The 20615-nt window shown below is 40.6% G+C and overlaps 1 protein-coding gene across 16 annotated transcripts in view; it reads right to left on the bottom strand.

The window, feature by feature from the left end:
• The window catches only part of LOC106880661 (GATOR2 complex protein WDR59), a 128702-nt gene that overhangs the window by 86733 nt on the left and 21354 nt on the right, over nucleotides 1-20615 (bottom strand). For all 16 annotated transcript variants that reach the window (XR_016241117.1, XR_016241116.1, XR_016241114.1 and 13 more), the window contains exons 12-18: nucleotides 11152-11352; nucleotides 9455-9619; nucleotides 8136-8231; nucleotides 5826-5976; nucleotides 3833-3896; nucleotides 2887-3025; nucleotides 1525-1676 (exon numbers count right to left, since the gene is read on the bottom strand). Coding sequence is in view for 12 of the 16 variants with exons in the window: in XM_089349327.1 (XP_089205453.1) it covers nucleotides 1525-1676; nucleotides 2887-3025; nucleotides 3833-3896; nucleotides 5826-5976; nucleotides 8136-8231; nucleotides 9455-9619; nucleotides 11152-11352 (968 nt within the window). In the remaining 4 variants the exon portion in view is untranslated. The remainder of the gene's footprint in view (nucleotides 1-1524; nucleotides 1677-2886; nucleotides 3026-3832; nucleotides 3897-5825; nucleotides 5977-8135; nucleotides 8232-9454; nucleotides 9620-11151; nucleotides 11353-20615) is intronic.

The raw sequence follows: 20615 nt of genomic DNA, 5'->3' as shown, positions 1-20615 counted from the left end.
CATCATCATCATTTAGTGTCCATTGTCCATGCTGGCATGGACTGGATGGTTTGACCAGGGTTGGTAAGCTGAGAGGCTGCACCAGACTCCAGTCTGTTTTGGCAAGGTATCTCTGGCTGGATGCCCTTCTTAATGCCAACCACTCATAGAGTTTAATGGGTGTTTTTACATGCCACTAGCATGAGTGCCAGTTGCATGACACCAGTATCTGCCATGATAACGATTTCACTCGGCTTGATGGGTCTTCTACTGAAGCACAGCATATTGCCAAAGGTCTTGGTCATTTGTCATTGCCTCCATGACCCAGCGCTCGCCGCCTGGCTGGCCTTTGTGGGATTTTCGATCGGGATCGTTGCCAGTGCCCTGGGACTGGCTCTTGTGTGAGGCCGTTGTAGGATTTTCGAGCGAGACTGTTGCCAGTGCCCCTGGACTGGCTCTTGTGCAGGTGACACATGAAATGCACCATTTTAAGCGTGACCGTTGCCAGTGCCGCCTGGCTGGCCTTCGTGGGATTTTCGAGCGAGACCGTTGCCAGTGCCCCTGGACTGGCTCTTGTGCGGGTGGCACATAAAATGCACCATTTTGAGCATGGCCGTTGCCAGTACCGCCTGACTGGCCTTCGTGCGGGTGACACGTAAAAGCATCCACTACACTCTCTGAGTGGTTGGCGTTAGGAAGGGCATCCAGCTGTAGAAACTCTGCCAAATCAGATCGGAGCCTGGTGTAACCATCTGGTTTCACCGGTCCTCAGTCAAATTGTCCAACCCATGCTAGCATGGAAAGCGGACGTTAAACGATGATGATGATGATGATGATGTTCCACTGGCACAGGTGTTACAGTAAAACAGTTAATACATTCTAAATCAGAGAGCACCATTAAAATTGTCTTAGTAATAAACATACAGAAAGTTTTTAATACAGACATTAACTCATTTGCATGTGTGTGTGTGCACATGTGTGGGTATGCGTGTGTATGTGTGTAAACAGGCAAAGCTGCATTGTAAGAAGTTTGCTTCTCAACCACATAGTTTTGGGTTCAGTCCCACTGTGGCACCTTGGGTAAGTATCAACCAAGTGTCTTCCACTGTAGCTCTGGGTCAACTAAAGCCTTGCAAGTGAACTTGGTAGATGGAAACTGAAAGAAGCCTGTTGTATATGCATATACGTATATACAGGTTTGTGTGTGTACGCATGTGTGTGTTATTGTCTCCTTGCCTTGACATCACAGGATAAAATGGGTGTCAGTCATGCAAGTCATGTCCTCTGTTTCCAATCTTCCATAAAAATGGTGATGAGGAAATATTACCTTACTTGGAAACAGGTGAGGTTTGGTGACAGGAAGGGCATGTCACTGTAACAAATCTGTCTTGACAAATCCCATTTGACTCTTGCGAGCATGGAAGGGTGGACATTAAAATGATGATGATGTGTTTATTTATATCTTCTGTTAATAGTAGCTAAAGCTATTTTCACAGACAGCAACTGACAAAAGAATACAACAAAGGGGAAAGAAGGAATACTCACATATAGTTTTCAGCTAACTGTTTGTTAAGCATCTGCAGAGGTAAAACATCATAAATAATGACTGGGTTCACTTTTGGCATCTTCTTCAGTTCTGAATCTCGACCTTTTGAATCTAAAGTATCTTTAGAACGACATCGGCTTCGATTTCGCTTCTGCAGACAAACGAAAACAGACAGGGAATGTATTTAGATATTATGGAGAAAATAGAACAACATATTACATTTGTCATAGTCCTGCCTTTGACATGATTTTCATAAATTAACAGCAGTTATTGTTGTCAATGTAGTTATTCCTTTTTCTCAAAGGCAGTGAAGTAAATATATTTTTGTAGTGAAGATTGTGGAAGGTTGAGTTTGTTGGCAATAACCTCTGAGCAGAGGGTTGATGACATGAAACAGTAGATGAGCATCAAACCTATCCACCATCTGATGAAAACTGCCCAAAACTGTTGACTTGATAGTACAAGGAGAAGGAGGAGGAGAAGTCAAGCATAATAATGGTCCTTTAGTTGGACAGGTTTACAACGAATAAATATCTGTAAAAAGAAGAGATTTATACAGAGGTGATTTTCATAGAGCTCTTTATAGAATTATACCTGTCTTCTAAAAGATTCCACAACAAGATACACTTGGAAAACATGAAACTAACAAACTAAATATCAGTAAATAAGCATTAAACTAATCCCATTTTGAACTCTATCTTGTTTACATGATAAATACAATTGCTTATAATATCTTGCAGTATCCGCTTTGGTAATAAAAGCTACTGAATTACAGGGGTGTTTGAAACAAGGGTATGCCCAGACACATCTTCACCACCATCCTCTTCTTAGTTCAAGTGGTATAATCATGTATCTGTCCTACAGCAATAAACCTATCACTGTTCTTCTAACATGCTTTAACTTCTCATCACCTGGCATAAATCACCTCCCTCAATACCACACCCTTCAACTGAGGTGTCTTGTCTTGCAAATTACTTGGAGATATCACTGCTGCTGTTGCCATATAAAAAGACCCCAGTGCACTCTGTTAAGTGGTTGGCATAAGGAAAAGTATCCAGCCATAGAAACTATGCCAAAGTAGACACTGGAGCTTGGTGCAGTCCTCTGGCTAGCCAGCTCATGTTAAAGTACCCAGCCCATACCAGCATGGAAAATGGACATTAACTAATGATGATAATGATGATCTCCTACTAATCTGCTAACAAAAGCTACTGAGTTATGAAACAAGATTTGAATTTGTCTAGGAGAAATAAAATAAAACTGAGTGGTAACAATGACAATGATGGTGAAGAGGAGGGTGACAATAACTGGAAGTAAAATTTGAATAACAAACAGTTTAGAAAAACAAAGTAAATCTTTACCTTTTCTTTAAAAGCATAGTAATTACTGATAGAGAACATTCCATCAGATGTAGGTGGGCTACGAGAAAAGACAGAGTAGGATGATGTTGACTGGGGTGACCTCATGCCTGACTGTAAATAGGCTAGCACTGACAGAGATCTGTAAAAGGTATCATTCAGTAAAGAAACATTCATCAAATTTACAACATGGTCATCTTAAAAGTTTTTTAAAAAATTCATAAAATAAACCATTTTCAGAAGTAAATACTGTTAAGATGATTAAGCAATGATTTAAGGAACTGAACTGAATGAGGGTTTGGAAGTGAAGGTGGGATTAAGTAGAACACCACTGCTGAAGTTACTGCTCGAATATTTTGTTCACGTGCCACTGGCACAATTGCCAGTAAGGTGACGCTGGTAACGATCACACTCAAATGGTGCTTTTTTACGTGCCACCGGCACAGAAGCCAGACAGCTGCTCTGGCAGTGATCCCACTTGGATGGTGCTGTTAGCATTCCACTGGCACGGGTGCCAGTCATCAAATTTGGTTCAATTTCGATTTCACTTACCACAACAGGTCTTCGCAAGCAGAGTTTAGTGCTCAATGAAGGAAGGTTGGCATATGTTGTGCCAGTCATCAAATTTAGTTTGATTATGTTTGAATAAAAGATAAGATCGTTACAGCTGGAACACCTTTGATCAGAAATCTGTTTGATCAGGGCTCACATGGAGCTAAACGGTAACAACAATGCCAGCTCAATATTAAAAGACCTAATAGCTATCTAGACGGTTATATTTGAATCTATTTGGAAAGGTGTAGAAAGATGTGCTTGCAGTTAATATTTAATGGCTATAGGAATTGAGATAATCCCAAAATAATTAGAAAGCAAATTTGATGTAATTTAAAAGAAATATTTAAGTACAACAATTACAGTGCATAAATGTGTTTTCAAAATTGTCACTCACTTGGGAGTTCGCTCTGTATAAGCTTTCTTGCTGGAGGCCTGACGACCAAAACAAACCAGATATCCTGTAATATGGAAATAAAAGAATGAAACAAACTGAAGATTGGTAGGAACTTCAATTATTTCTCAATATATGAGGATGAATTTTATAAAACTGATTTCACTGTTTACAATTGATATATATGGAGCCAACACAAATATTGAATATATAGTCAACACAACACAATATATATTATATATATATATATCCCACTCTCTCTCTCTCCTTCTCCTGCACTTCCCAGCTCTCTCATGTACCTATGTTTAAAATTTCAGTGCGATCGCATGAACAATACTCGAGTTATAAGCACACAAACAGACAGACGGAACGGATTTTATATATTAAGATAAATATATATATATATATATATATTAATTTTATATATTAAGATATATATATATCTTAGGCGGCGAGCTGGCAGAAATGTTAGCATGCCGGGCAAAATGCTTAACAGTATTTCGTTTGCCATTATGTTCTGAGTTCAAATTCCGCTGAGGTCAACTTTGCCTTTTATTCTTTCGGGGTTGGTGAATTAAGTACCAGTTATGCACTGAGATCGATGTAATCGACTTAATCCCTTTGTCTGTCCTTGTTTGTTCCCTCTATGTTTAGCCCCCTTTGGGCAATAAAGAAATATATATATATATCTCAAACTTGGGCACCAAACCGTTAATCATTAATTAATGAAGTTAGCATTTTCGTTAACGATTTGACTTTCAAGTTAACTTAGGAAACCATTATAGGACTAACTTCTGTTAACTTCAATTCAATTGAAGTTAATGGATTTTATAGTTTTGGCACTTTTTAAAGTGTTTTTAGGTGGTCGAGAGCAAAAAACTGACTTTTTGTTTTATTCTATAATAAAAATTAACATGAACAGTTTATTGATATCTTCCATTACATTTTTAAAGAATTAACTGATTAACAGTTATTGAAATTAACTTTTTGGTTAACAGATTAACGGTTAACGAAGTTAAGTTTTCGATTAATGGTGCCCACCTTTGAGCATCATCATTTAGCATCTGTTGTCCATACTTGCATGGGTTGAGCAGTTTGATCAGGACTGGCAAGCTGGAAGGATGCACCAGACCCCAGTCTGATTTGGCATGGTTTCTACAGCTGGATGCCCTTCTTAATGCCAACCACTCTGAGAGTGTAATGGGTGCTTTTACGTGCCTCCAGCTTGGATGTTATTTGTGTGACACTGGTATCTGCCAGGACTGCGATTTTACTTGGCTTGATGGGTCTTCTTTTCAAGTACAATATACTGCCAAGGGTCTTGGTCATCGCCTCCATGGGGCCCAACACTAGAAAGGTGCTTTTTATGTGCTACTCGCATGGGTGCCAGTTACGTGACACCAGCATCAGCCATGACTACGATTTCACTTAGCTTGATGGGTCTTCTCAAGCACAGCATATCGCCAAAGGTTTTGGCCACTAGTTATTGCATCTGTGAGGCACACAATTTGAAGATCATGCTTCACCACCTCATTCCATGTCTTCCAGAGTCTATCTCTACCACAAGTTCCCTCTGCAGTTAGAGATCGGCACTTCCTTACACAGCTATCCTCATCCATACGCATCACAGTCATCTCTCTTGCACACCACATCTGATGCTCACCCTCTCTTGAACATGAACACTGACATTGCACATCCAGTGAAGCATACTGGCTTCATTTCTTTCAAGCCTATGCATATCCTCAGCTGTTACAGACCACATTCTACTGCCATGTAGCATAGCTGTTCACACACAGGCATCATACAATCTGCCTTTCAATATATATAATGTGGTTCTAGCATTGGTACAAGACCATATATTTTAGGGGAGAATATAGTTAAATCAATCAACCCTTGTACTTGATTAGTACTTTATTTTATTGACTTTAGAAAGCAGAAAAATAAACTTAACCCCAGCAGGATAATTAATAATGATAATAAGAACAAGATTACAAACCTGCCGAACAAAAACGAGCTCCCGATGTACGTGGAAAAGGAACAGAACTATCTTGATGCCCAATGTAATAGAAATTTGGAACAATTGGGGCTCCTGACTTTGTTGGAAGAGTAAACTGGTCCTCATTGTCAGGAGTTTGATGTTCAACGTCCTACAATAAAAAAAAAAAAACTGAGTTGTAGTTTTATATTGGAACAAAACAGTTTCAAACAGAATAGGGGTCAAAGGACATTTACAGAAGTTAATTAATGTTCAAACAACAATAATTTTACTTTCCTTGTTGTATTTGTCTAAGTGATTTTGTTTAAATTATTGCTATAAGTGAAACAACTGTATTATGGTAGAAATAATGGAACAGTTCTTGTGTGAAGATCAACAATCAGACTGGATATAATGTGCCTGTGAACACGCTTGTATGTCAATTTGTAAAAGATGGAAGATGCAACTTCTGATGTAAAAACTCTTTTTTGCAAGTAAAGGCTACATTGAAACGTTAAGAAGCATATTAATTAGCACAATATTAAAATGATCAGTGAATTTGTCATACTGAAACAGAGGCTGATAGTAATTATCATGAGGAACTAAAAACAATTATGGTGGAAAAAGGCTATAAACTTGTTGTTGGCACTCCGTCGCTTACGACATTGAGGGTTCCAGTTGGTCCGATCAACGGAATAGCCTGCTCGTGAAATTAACGTGCAAGTGGCTGAGCACTCCACAGACACGTGTACCCTTAATGTAGCTCTCGGGGATATTCAACGTGACACAGTGTGACAAGGCTGACCCTTTGAATTACAGGCACAACAGAAACAGGAAGTAAGAGTGAGAGAAAGTTGTGGTGAAAGATTACAGCAGGGTTCGCCACCATACCCTGCCGGAGCCTCGTGGAGCTTTAGGTGTTTTCGCTCAATAAACACTCACAACGCCCGGTCTGGGAATCGAAACCGCGATCCTATGACCATGAGTCTGCTGCCCTAACCACTGGGCCATTGCATCATCATCGTTTAACGTCCGCTTTCCATGCTAGCATGGGTTGGACGATTTGACTGAGGACTGGTGAAACCGGATGGCAACACCAGGCTCCAGTCTAATTTGGCAGAGTTTCTACAGCTGGATGCCCTTCCTAACGCCAACCACTCAGAGAGTGTAGTGGGTGCTTTTACATGTCACCCGCACGAAAACGGCCACGCTCGAAATGGTGTCTTTTATGTGCCACCCGCACAAGCCAGTCCAGGGGCACTGGCAACGATCTTGCTCTTCCACGCTATAAACTAGAACAAGTATAAAATGTTAATGAAACTGGGGTTTTCAGTATTAGGTCTTAAAGCTTCTTCCTAAAAATCATCTGATGCTTCTTGGGAGAGGAAATGCTGCTGGTAATATGAATAAATGCCTCTATTTGTGTGTCACTCTGAAAATCCAATGACTTTCAAAGGCTATTCTGTGATTAGCCTATCTGTAACTTGGTGTTCAAATAAAAAGGTTTGGTTGACCAGAAGCCTTTTTCCCAAGACTGATTTGCAAATGATTTGCTCTGGTGTAGAGTGGTGCCATGCGTAACATTTTCAATGAACTTTCTGGCAATGTTAAAGTGTAATATGTCTTCAACAACATAGCGTCTTTGCTCCAGCCAGTGGATGAAGGTGTGATGGCTAACTTCTAGGTATGCTATTTAAGATAAGTTTAGAAATAATTCATATGAGTAAGTAATAGGGAAGAGCATACCTTTTGATAGAGACTTATGGACAAAGTTCAACATTACAGAGGCAATGGATAACAGAGCTGAGTCATGGAATGAAGTAAAATGCTCAGCTATGAATAGTGTTTGGCAAAACGTGGCCAAAATGTAACTTTATCTCTACAGATTTTCCACCAGCAGAAAGACTACATCAAACTCTGTAAGATATTCTGAGATCAGCAAATGGTACAGAGTTTGGAGAAATCATGGAAAATATTATGGTTAAGTTGCTCTAATCCGATACAGAAAATTTGTCAAATGAGAAGTTGATAATGTTGGCTGGGAAAAAAGTAAGGCTAAAGAGTTGTTAGTTATAGAGAAAGGACTGCAGTATTTTGCTCCTAACAAACCTTAGTCATGAATGGTAGATTTTCCTTACTTGTGTTGGTGAAACTGCTGTTATAATTCAAATGAGAAGTGTGACAAAACAGAAATGGTCCAAAAACAAACATATTTTGCTAACACAATGATTCTAACACATCTACACTTTGCTAAAACAATGATCCGATTAAATTCTAAACCTGATAAATAGTTTGTATGAAATAGAATTATTTCTCTAGCTTCTAACTTACTGTTAACTTGTCCAAGTTGGCGGTCAGTTGCCTAAGGCAAGGTTCCAGGCAAGACCGATTTCTTTTGACATGCTGCTGTGATGTGTCTTCAAGAGCCTGAGGAAAAATTCAGAGAAACAACAAACATCTTGTAAAGAAGAGAAAATTTGAGGAGAATGGTTGATTTTATCATATGTCTGAGGCATAACTCCATATTCTGCATACAGTAATTGTATATTAATATAAAGTTTCTACAAGTGTATAAAGAACATAATTATATGGTGTTCAGTATGTAGCATAAACTAACTTATATACAGAACATTTTGATGTTCAGTCAACACTACCATTTAGTGTCTGTTTGCTGTGCCAGCATGAAAAGGATAGTTTGACAGAATACAATGGGTCAGAGGAGTGTGCCAAACTCCAGTGTCTGATTTGGCACAGTTACTACAGTGGGGTATTCCTCCTAATGCCAACCACTTCACAGAGTGTACTGGGTACTTTTCCATGTCACTGGCACCAAAGAGTTTGTAAGACAAGACTCCTTGTGTGAGAGGGATGTAATAGTGATGGAAGTGGTTTTATGCCAGATGTTGAGATGCAAGAGTAAGACAAAAGAATAGGAACAGGTGTCTTATGTATGTAGAGGAGATACATGACTACCCCTGCTGGAAAAGATGAGTGGAAGATGACACTTTCAGTATATAACATCATCATCATCATCATCAATTAATGCCTGCTTTCCATTCTGGCATGGGTTGGATGGTTTGACTGAAAACTGGTAAGCCTGGGAGCTGCACCAGGTTCCAATCTGATTTGGCAAGGTTTCTATGGTTGGATGCCCTTCCTAATGCCTACCATTCCAAGAGTGTAGTGGGTGCTTTTTACGTGAATGAGTGAGAGAGAGAGAGAGAGAGAGAGAGAGAAAGAGAGAGAGAGAGAGAGAGAGAGAGAGAGAGAGAGAGAGAGAGAGAGAGAGAGAGAGAGAGAGAGAGAGAGAGAGAGAGAGAGAGAGAGAGAGAAAGAGAGAGAGAGTGTGTATGGGTAGGACATTGTTGGAATTTCCCTGTTGACAAATTGTCTACCAGCTCCATATTTTTGAAGACGAGCGGATTAAAAATTCCTTTATTTCAAAAACAGATATGGTTTAATGACAGGAAGGGCATCTGGCCATAAAAATAATGCCTCTGCATTATGTATTCATCTAATCCATGCTAACATGGAAAAATGAACATAAAACAAACAAATTACTGACTTCATCACTGAAATCAAGTTGACAGTTTTAGGAAGTTTCAATATTATTGAAGAGTAGAAATAAATGTAAATTTTGATTATCTCACCTGCAATAGGACATTTTTCTGTGATGTCTGTAGAGTGGTTCTCTGAGTGAATTGAAATGTTGGTGCAGCATTGTTTGGGTAACTGACAGGGAATGTAACAACAAGAGAGGCACAATGACCTTTACTGACAGCACTTACTGTGCAGGTTCGACTATCAGCATCCATCTGGGAACAGAAAACAGATCAACACCATAGCAATGATTATAATTAAAAATCTGAGATGTTTTGTCAAAAGAAACAGAAAAGTATGAATAATTTTGCCTGTCATTAATTTATGAGACTAATATGATTCAATATAATATGCAGAACTTTCTATCCTAATTCTTGACCAGTACTCCATTAGCTCATTGTCTTTAGTTACCATGTTTGATGACATAAAAAACACACAGGTATATTAGTTGCACACCAATTTCAGTAGTGCAAATCCAGTAAAATAAGTTTTTAGTACTTTAAAGCATTTAATTTTCAACTGTTTAGCATTCAGATTACTCTGTCAAATGTAATACTTATTAATTAACATTGTTTGAATTAATCATTCATTATCTTTTAGCATTCAAATTTCGATGATGTGATCGTATATTTTTAGAAGGACATTATGTGGTAGGTTTGAAAGGCCAGATCTGGCCAGCCTACTGGTTGGTTTAAATGCTAAGTGGTTAAAACAATGTAGCAGTACATTGCAAAATTTTACAAAAGTTCCTTAGTTATAGCAGAAAACATTACAAAATGTAAAACTAAGAAGTAAATCCGAACAAAGAGCAGGAAATCATGATAGTGAAAATATTCTGGCTAATTCCAATGATGGAGATATTTCTTCCCAGTCTTAATGTTAATGTCTCCAAGGTTAGTAATTTACCATTACCAGTATTTGCTCTCACTTATGCCCCTTCTTCTGTTGCTTTCAATTGATTGGTAGGAGTGTGTTTAGGCATATTTAATTGAAATGGATCAGCTGTTATTGGCAAATGTCATCAGCTCATTATTATGACAATTCCTTTTACAGTACAAGTAACAATAATAATGTTTAATTAAATACTATTATTATGAAGTCAGGCCTAGAAAACGGTCTGGAGTGCCAGAGAGAAAATTAGCTTATGGTAGGCCCAACTTCACATATTGGACCCAGTGTGATTTTTGAGACATTTTTTAATGAAAACAGTGCATCTTATATGTTGTTAAATACAGTAATGTATATCTCATTCCAGTTTCTTGCCTGCATGCTTTCAAATTGACTTTAACTTCTGATTAAATTGTTTACTGTCTAATTAATAGTCTTTTCATTATTCCAATAGTCTTTACCTTTGTTATCATTCAATTTGTTTATGGAGTAAGGTATTCTAATGGAATTATCATCTGATTTGTCATCTACAATGTCTTATAAAAGTATGGCTCACTTCAATGCCAGAATTAACTGTATTACAATAGAATGTCAGTCTAGCAGATATCTAGAAACGATTGTCATAAAAATATCAGTAGAGAATCTTCTGAGGTGACTTTAGCCAATGGAGTGGTGATGTATTGTATGATTGTATAAGTACTACAGAAATAGTCTAACAATATGGAACAGGGATGACATAGAAACAACAGGAGTAAATGGATTTCATTGGAAGTAGAGCTGTTTGAGAATTAAATGTTAAAACAATAAGAATAAACAAAGAAAGAGGAAAAATTTAAAGGAAACATAAGAATAGTATTACCTTTTCAAATGCAACTCTAGGAATATCTTTGTTAACTAAAGAAAACTCTTGTAACAAGGTTTGTGGCTGATGAAATATTGATGTAAATGAAGGCTCTCGAGTTCCAGCACTACCACTGACTCTGGCAATTTCATCATCTTCGGGTAACAGATTTTCTGGAATATTATCATCCATAAAATTTGCAGCATCCTGACGACACAACTGGTATAAAGTAGAAAATAATATTTGCTTTAATATATAGTCATTCTTTTCCTTCAAATAAAAATGAAACATTTTTACCTAATATTACTTTTCAAATTTGTATCAAATCAAATGCTTACATACATGTATTAGGAAAATATATATGTACCTACACACACACACATAGCCATTTAATGTCCATATTCCATGTTGGCATAGGTTGAATGGTTTGACAGGATTTGATGGGTCAAAGGACTGCAAAATGCTCCAGGATCTGCTTTGGCATGGCTTCTATGGCTGGATGCCGTTTCTACCATCAGCCACCTTATAGCATGTGTTAGATGCATTTTTCGCTGACATACTACGACGAAATCTCCAAGATGCAGATAAGATAGAGATTTTTTATTTATTTATGGCCTCAAACATCTCATACCTTCGCGCTTTAGTTTGCCCTCTATTATTTATCTTGTTTCTCTCCATGAAATTCAATTGAATTCAGTTGTTGTCTTAAATTCATACTTATTCATTTTCTAAGCTTCCTAAATTCATGCTACGTTATTCACCTAGAATCCATTGCTCTTTTAAAAATTACGATTTATGCATTGTTGTCTCTCAAATATTTAAAATCTACAATTAAGAGCCCTATCTACTCGCTGGCGGTAACCCGCCCCCCACCCCCCCACCGGAAGTTCAGTCCTCTGTCATCCTGGGCTGTCTCCCGGAACCCATCTAGTGGCCTTGGCCATCCTCTCCCCTACCTTTGGGTAGCGCATTAAGTTTGAGAAATGTTTGCAGGTTGTAGGTACTGTTTTGCTTATGAATTCTTCCAATTGCAAGTTTTCTTTTCAGGTACACGACACTGCTTTTCCCCTTCCCAGGCTACAGGCCCACACCCCCAACACCCATACTGTTAGGATTGGCACTCTCAACGTCGGCACGCTGAAAGGTAGATCTGGTGAAATTGTTGAGATGCTTGAACGGAGACGCGTAGATATGTGCTGCATCCAGGAAGTAAGATGGAGAGGAGGTTCTGCGAGGTTCCTCACAGGCAAAGAACACAGGTACAAGATTTTCTGGGCAGGGAACACTGACGGGGTCGGGGGCGTAGGAATACTTCTAGCGGAGAAATGGGTGGATAAGGTAATCGAGGTCGTTAGAGTAAGTGACAGAGTACTTAAGATCAGACTAGTGCTTCATCATAGATTAGCTACTGTCATCTCAGCCTATGCACCTCAACCGGGGCTACCAGATGGTCTGAAAGACCAATTCTATGACACCCTCTTGCAAACTACCTCGTCGACGAGTGACAGGGACCTTCTCTTTGTGGCTGGAGACTTCAACGGTCATGTCGGACGTCGTGCTGGAGGCTTCCATGGCATACATGGAGGCTATGGCTTCGGTTCCCGCAACAAGGAGGGAACCAGACTGCTGGAGTTCTGTGATGCAACTGATCTTATGGTCTGCAATACCAACTTCAGGAAACCTGAAGACACTCTAGCCAAATCTCTAGCAGACACTCTAGCCAAATCGACTACATCCTCGCCAGAAATAGGGAAAGAGGGCGGCTTATAAATGCCAAAACCTACCCTGGTGAAGAATGTACCCCACAACATAGATTAGTAGTTAGCGACTTTGGGATCAAGGCAAAATGGGTGCCCAGAATTAGACAGGCTTGGAGGAGAAGGGTGTGGAAGCTTAAAGACCCTGCAAACGGACAGAGACTTAGAGACAAGTTACTTGAAGCATTTAACGAAATAGAAGGGGATATAGCATCATACAACGTGGAAGAGAATTGGAGATTTCTGCGGGACAACCTGTTGAAAGCCACCGACCAGATTTGTGGGTGGTGTAAGGTCCCCTCCCGACCCAGAGTAACGTGGTGGTGGAACAAGGAGGTAGACAGGGCTATTAGACAAAAGAAACAGACTTGGAAGGACTGGAAGAACGGTGGTAGCAGGGAATTGTACCAATGTGCCAGAAGGGAGGCTAGGCGACAGGTTTATTTAGCCAGAGGGGAAGCAGATAAGGAAAGATTTGCCAATGTTCTGCGCCGTGAGGACCAAAGACTCGAGGTATTTCGTGTTGCAAGACAGTGTAGGAGAGAGAATAGTGATGTTGTAGGAGAGAAATGTGTTCGCATGGATGATGGTACGCTTGCATTAAATGAGGATGCAAAGAAAGAGGTCTGGAGATGCCACTACGATAGATTGCTTAATAAAGAGAATGAATGGGAGAAAGAGAGCCTGCCGTATGTCGACCCAATAGAGGGACCAGCTATCCGAGTTGATAGTACCAGGGTAGATAAAGCAATTAAGAGTATGAAGACCGGGAAAGCCCCAGGCCCATCAGGAATCACTGCAGAGATGCTCAAAATATCTGGCAGTGTTGGCTATAGCCTAGTCACCCGTATTACGAACCAGGTGATACACGAAGGAGTCATACCCAATGACTGGTGTAGCAGCATCATAGTCAACTGCTACAAAGGTAAAGGTGACGCTTTAGATACAAATAATTACAGAGGCATCAAGCTGTTAGATCAGGTTATGAAAGTTACAGAGAGGGTCATAGCCCAACTAATTAGGGAGCCAATCAATTTAGATGAGATGCAGTTTGGGTTCGTGCCAGGTAAAAGCACTACTGATGCCTTATTTCTAGTGAGACAGTTGCAGGAGAAATACCTAGCTAAGGATAAACCTCTGTACCTGGCTTTCGTTGACATGGAGAAAGCCTTTGACAGGGTCCCCCGATCCCTTATCTGGTGGTCAATGAGGAAACTTGGGATAGAAGAATGGTTAGTGAGAGCTGTGCGAGCCATGTACAGAGATGCTGCCAGTAAGGTGAGGGTTGGAAATGAGTACAGCAATGAATTCCGGGTAGAGGTAGGGGTCCACCAAGGTTCCGTCCTCAGCCACCTCTTATTTACCATAGTCCTCCAGGCAATCACAGAGGAGTTCAAGACAGGTTGCCCCTGGGAGCTCCTCTATGCTGATGACCTTGCCCTAATTGCGGAGTCACTATCAGAACTAGAGGAGAAGTTTCAGGTGTGGAAGCAAGGTCTAGAATTGAAGGGCTTTAGAGTCAACCTAGCTAAAACCAAAATCCTAATAAGTAGGAAGGTAGATAAAACACAAACCCCTTCAGGTAGATGGCCCTGCTCAGTATGTAGAAAAGGAGTAGGTAGTAACTCTATAAGATGTACCCGGTGCAAGCTATGGACACATAAGAGGTGCAGCAACATCAAAGGCAGGTTAACTAGCAAGTTAGTTTTTGTTTGTGGCAGATGTTCAGGTGCAATAAAGACTGCAAACAAACAGGAAACAACTTCTATCTCATTCCAGGGTGAAAAACTAGAGGTAGTCGATAGCTTCCGCTATCTGGGCGACCAAGTTAGTAGTGGGGGTGGGTGCGCTGAAAGTGTAGCTGCTAGAATAAGAATAGCCTGGGCAAAGTTTAGAGAGCTCTTACCCCTGCTGGCGACAAAGGGACTCTCACTCAGAGTAAAAGGCAGACTGTATGACGCATGCGTACGAACAACCATGCTACATGGCAGTGAAACATGGGCTGTAACTGCTGAGGACATACGTAAGCTCGCAAGGAATGAAGCCAGTATGCTCCGTTGGATGTGTAATGTCAATGTGAATACCCGTCAGAGTGTAAGTATCTTGAGAGAAAAGCTGAACATTAGAAGCATCAGTTGTGGCGTGCAAGAGAGACGATTGTGCTGGTATGGACATGTGGTGAGAATGGAGGAGGATAGCTGCGTGAAAAAGTGCCACACCCTAACAGTTGAGGGAACCCGTGGAAGAGGTAGGCCCAGGAAGACCTGGGCTGAGGTGGTGAGGCAAGACCTTCGAACATTGGGCCTCACCGAGGCGATGACTACTGACCGAGACCTTTGGAAATGTGCTGTGCGTGAGAAGACCCGGCAAGCCAAGTAAGATCGTTGCCAGTGCCCCTGGACTGGTTCTTGTGCGGGTGGCACATGAGATGCACCATTTTGAGCGTGGCCGTTGCCAGTACCGCCTGACTGGCTCCTGTAGGATTTTCGAGCGAGATCGTTGCCAGTGCCCCTGGACTGGCTTGTGCGGGTGGCACATAAAAGACACCATTTCGAGCGTGGCCGTTTTCGTGCGGGTGACACGTAAAAGCACCCACTACACTCTGAGTGGTTGGCGTTAGGAAGGGCATCCAGCTGTAGAAACTCTGCCAAATCAGACTGGAGCCTGGTGTTGCCATCCGGTTTCACCAGTCCTCAGTCAAATCGTCCAACCCATGCTAGCATGGAAAGCGGACGTTAAACGATGATGATGATGATGATGATGATGATGATATGCACACACACACACACACACATGCTTGTGGGTGTGTGTATGTACATATATAATCAAAATTTATTCATTCAGACAAGAATTCCCATTGAGCTACATCACTACTCTAGTTTTGATTCTTAGATTAAGCTATTTCTCTTCATTCAGATTTTGTACAGGTATGAACATCAAAACATTTTATTTCTCAAAAAAAGTCAATATCCATTTCCCAAAAAAAGTTAACAAAGAATTTAGTAAACATATATAAATATCTCGTGTGTGTGTGTTTGTACATGTACATTGGTTTATGTCAAATGAGTGAGAGAGACGTGTGAGTTTGTCTCATGACTCAAGTTTCATGCTTGTGATATTCAAGTGGTAAATCACGCCTTGTATATGTGCTGAATATGTACAAGGTGTGGTTTCTCACCTGAATATCACAGGTGTAAGACAAACTCTTAGTTTCAACAAAAAAAAAAAAAAAAAATCTACACACACACACACACACACTCCCATCCAAAGCTGTTTCTCACCAAATACACTCTTTCTGATTGCAAAAAGATTAATCTGTTGTTTGAATGATCACAAGTGAAGGAGAAACTTTGATTAATCATAAGGTAAAACATTAGCTTTGAATGAATAAACAGCTCTACTACATGTTTTGATACTTTTACTGCAGCTAATTTACCTAAGTTTACATTTCATCAATACTAATTTTTTCATCATACAGGTGCAAGCGTGGCTGTGTGATCAGAAGCTTGCTTTCACGCCACATGGTTCCAGGCTTAGTCTTACTGCATCGCACTTTGGGTAAGTGTCTTCTACTGTAGCCTTGGGCTGACCAAAGCCTTGTGAGTAGATCTGGTAGATGGAAACTAAAAGAAGCTTGTCATATGTGTGTGTGTGTGTGTGTGTTTGTCCTACACTACAGCTTGACAACTAGTTTTGGTGTGTTTACATCCCCATTACTTAGTGGCTCAACAAAAGAAACTGATAGAATAAGTACCAAGCCTAAAAAAAAAAAGTACCAGGGTCAATTCATCTGATAAAGAAAAATATTCTTCAAAGTGGTGCCCCAGCATGGCCGCAGTCTAATGACTGAAACATGTAAAAGATAAATGGTAAAGGTAGAATTTTTTTTGCTCCAGTTTTCCATACATGCAAAGATTGGACAGGTTTTGAAGCATTCTTATCCCTATTACAAAATGGACTGGGTGTATTTCATCAGGTCATAGGCACTAGATATTGTCTGTAGAAGAATTAAATATACCCCTATACCTCACATCAGTTTTCTTTTGGAGTTATCGTTCTCCTCTACAGTTTGCCTGTAATGCACTTTGCAGAGTCCAGTGTTTTAAATCCGGGCTTTGTCCCCGTTAATGGGGGTGGCTGCATCTACCTCAATGCTATAGTAACCGAAGTAGGCAGGTGCAGCCCACCCCAACTTTTGGGCTGGCTCTTGCCCATTCTCCTTTGCTATCATGGGGCTTTTTTTGAGCTGGATTTTCTATGAGGAGCTTACCCCCAACCTCAGTTTCTAGACATGAGTGGTCCCGAGACCAAGGCCTCCACTATGACTTTTAAGAAATGTGGTTGTAAACTAGCTCAGGAAGGCAATGATGCTACTCCCTGAGACCCCTTTTGGAGCCCCCCTACCTATTTGCTGCTTCATTTTTTCTTGGTGGGGAGGGGAAGGACTTTTACAGCTGGATGCTTTTTCTATCACCAATTCCGTTACAGCAAAGAATAAGTGCATTTCATCAATCTACAGACACAAGAGATGTTATCTGTGACAGTGCTAAAGTCTTTTAATCCCTGTATCAGTTCATATTTAGAATCAGTACCTTCCTAGAAGGGTTGTCCATGATGTAACTTATGAAATTCACATTTCCTTTCTTCATTTATATATATGCATTTATGTGTGTATGTGCACATGCATGCACTAACACACACACACACACACACACACATTAAACTAGCATATAAAACAGCGAGCAGTTTCTCATGAAATAACTAAGATTGTCAAGATAAATTATTTGTCAAAAGAGCAGTATTGTGATCTAGCAGAAGTACCCATCATCATCATCGTTTAACGTCCGCTTCCCATGCTAGCATGGGTTGGATGATTTGACTGAGGACTGGTGAAACCGGATGGCAACACCAGGCTCCAATCTAATTTGGCAGAGTTTCTACAGCTGGATGCCCTTCCTAACGCCAACCACTCAGAGAGTGTAGTGGGTGCTTTTACGTGTCACCAGCACGGAAACAGTCAGGCGGTACTGGCAACGGCCACACTCGAAATGGTGTCTTTTATGTGCTACCCACACAAGAGCCAGTCCAGGGGCACTGGCAACGATCTCGCTCGAAAACCCTATGAAGGCCAGTCAGGCGGTACTGGCAACGATATGCAAAGATATTCTCCACTTCATATGGTACAAATCTTACTGAGATTTCTTGCATTCAAAGGGTTACATCTCTCACATGTATATGAAATAGGAAACAATCAGTAAGTCAGAATAATGAAATGATTGGACATGGCTGTCGGCATGCTGATGATCTGGCATGGCTGACTGGACATTCAACCTGTTTGGGTGAAAATACGTTTTGGTACTGGAGATAAATACACACACACACACAGAGAAATATAGATAGAAAGAATGAGAGAGGGAGAGAGTGAGCCATCACACATACAAACAAATATGACTGGATGAACATATATAAACAAAGAGAGAGGAGAGAGAGAGAGGAAAGATGAGAGAGGAGAGAGAGAGGAAAGATGAGAGAGGAGAGAGAAGAGAGAGAGGAGAGAGAGGAGAGAGAGAGGAGAGAGAGAGAGGAGAGAGAGAAACATCAAGATATCTTATGTCAAATCAATCAGCATTGAATGAGTGATTCAAAAGAGCTATGCCAAAAGGTCCCATACCTTAAATATGTTGTATGTTCACTCAGGAAGTAATTGATCTGGTAGAACTACAGCTGACATGTATTAATATCACAGAGGGAAACCAAAATCTAGTGTTCCACATTAGCAGAATTATTTTCTCTATAAAAGTTGTCTGTTGATTAGTCAACATGAAATAGTTGTGGCGGACAAGAAATAGATCCAAAGCAACAGTTGACTGAAAAACTTGTGTTCTCTTGTAAATACTCACGCCACTGAGGAACTCTTGGTGATACTATATTTGAACTAAATACTTACCAACTTACTGATGAATTTATCTGTCATTTGACAAGGGGCTCTTTACCCCTGTTGGAACAGTAAGAATGCCATATTGACATGCGGCATATCTTATTCATTTTAAAGCTGGTGGGGCCCATCTCTCTTCAAGTCTGAATACAGCTGACGAGAAAGAGAGAGAGAGAGGGGGGAGGGGGGAGGGGGGGAGAGAGGGAGGGAGAGAGAGAGAGGGAGAGAGAGAGAGAGGGTGGAGAGAGAGAGAGAGAGGGAGAGAGGGAGAGAGAGAGAGGGAGGGAGGGTGGGAGAGAGAGAGAGAGAGAGAGAGGAACTGAGCCTAGTACTGGACTGGTGCTTTATTTATCAACCCTGAAAGGATGAAAAGCAAAGTTGACAGCAGCAGGGTTTGAACTCAGAATGAAGAGAACTGGAATGATTTAATACAAGGCATTCTACCCCAATGTATTAATGATGCCTTAAATATCTTGTATATTATTGCAAGGATGGTAAGATTCCCAACTTATTTACTCATTAGTGCGATTTTCTTTTGTAGTTTTTACAACGGATGATGGCAGACAAAGAAACAATGATACCAGTATCAAACTTGGACATTGCTCTATGTGGTGTCTTATCTAGATGTCATTGGGTTCAGATAGGCCTTAAATTATGCTGTGGTCGTATTTAGCACAAACCAGATTTCAACTGGAACAGGAACACCAGCTACCATGGTACTACTCTCAGGATTGTACTCTTAACAACTTGAGAAATGGTCTCCACACCAAAATATTTTCAAATGGTACTCTTTAACAGCCAGTGAAAATCTGAAGAATTTCAAACAGCTCCCGTTCCGGTGGCACGTAAAATGCATCATTTGAACGTTGTCGATGCTAGTGCCCCCAGACTAGCCCCTGTTCCAGTAGCACGTAAAAGGCACCATCCAAATGTGGTTGATGCCAGGTTTGTCTGACTGGCTCCCATGATGGTGGCACGTAAAAAACATTATCTGAACGTGGTTGATGCCAGTGCCCCCTGACCCACTCCCATGCCAGTGGCATGCAAAAAGTATTGTCCGAATGTGGTCGATGCCAGGTTCACCTGACTGGCTCCCATGCCAGTGGCACATAAAAAGCACCCACTACACTCTCAGAGTGGTTGGCATTAGGAAGGGCATCCAGCTGTAGAAACATTGGCAGATCAGATTGAAGTCTGATGCAACGTTGGCTTTCCAGACCTCAGTCAAACCGGCCAACTCATGCCAGCATGGAAAACGGATGTTTAAACAATGATGATGATGTTGAGCAACAGTTCTTGGAAAGCATTTCTTGACATTGTAACTTAATTAAATCTCTGCTGGAGAGAGACTCAAGAGTCAGGTGACTGTGATGCATCATATGACTTTCAAAAAAGAATTAATATTGTAAAAATAGAAAAGGATAAAAAACATTTGGAAAAGGGCAAAACGAAAATGGAGAATAAAACTGAAGGACAGAAAGAAGGGGAAACTTGTTTACTCCCCTACCCCACCCAATTTCTGCTCACTGCTCCATCCTGCTTCACAGTAAATAGAGGAAGAAAAATTGGCAGACATCGGGAGGTAGTGAACTGAGGTAGGTGTTAGCTGAGGAGGTGGAGGGGTACTTACCTTGGAAATAAAAAATCTCTGTCAAGAAATATATAATAACCAATTAACAGAGTATATTTTACAGTTAATATTTATCAGGAGACTGGAGGGAGACATATTTTGGTTTTCTTTTTAGGAGGCAGGCAGGCCAAAAATCTTTCATAGGTTTCTGAAGGGTTAT

The sequence above is a fragment of the Octopus bimaculoides genome, chromosome 1 (genome assembly GCF_046866305.1).
Source record: "Octopus bimaculoides isolate indiv1 chromosome 1, ASM4686630v1, whole genome shotgun sequence".
In the NCBI taxonomy this organism is placed as follows: domain Eukaryota; kingdom Metazoa; phylum Mollusca; class Cephalopoda; order Octopoda; family Octopodidae; genus Octopus; species Octopus bimaculoides.
Note: the sequence above shows the minus strand (reverse complement) of the source record. Positions and strands in the feature narration are given on the sequence as shown.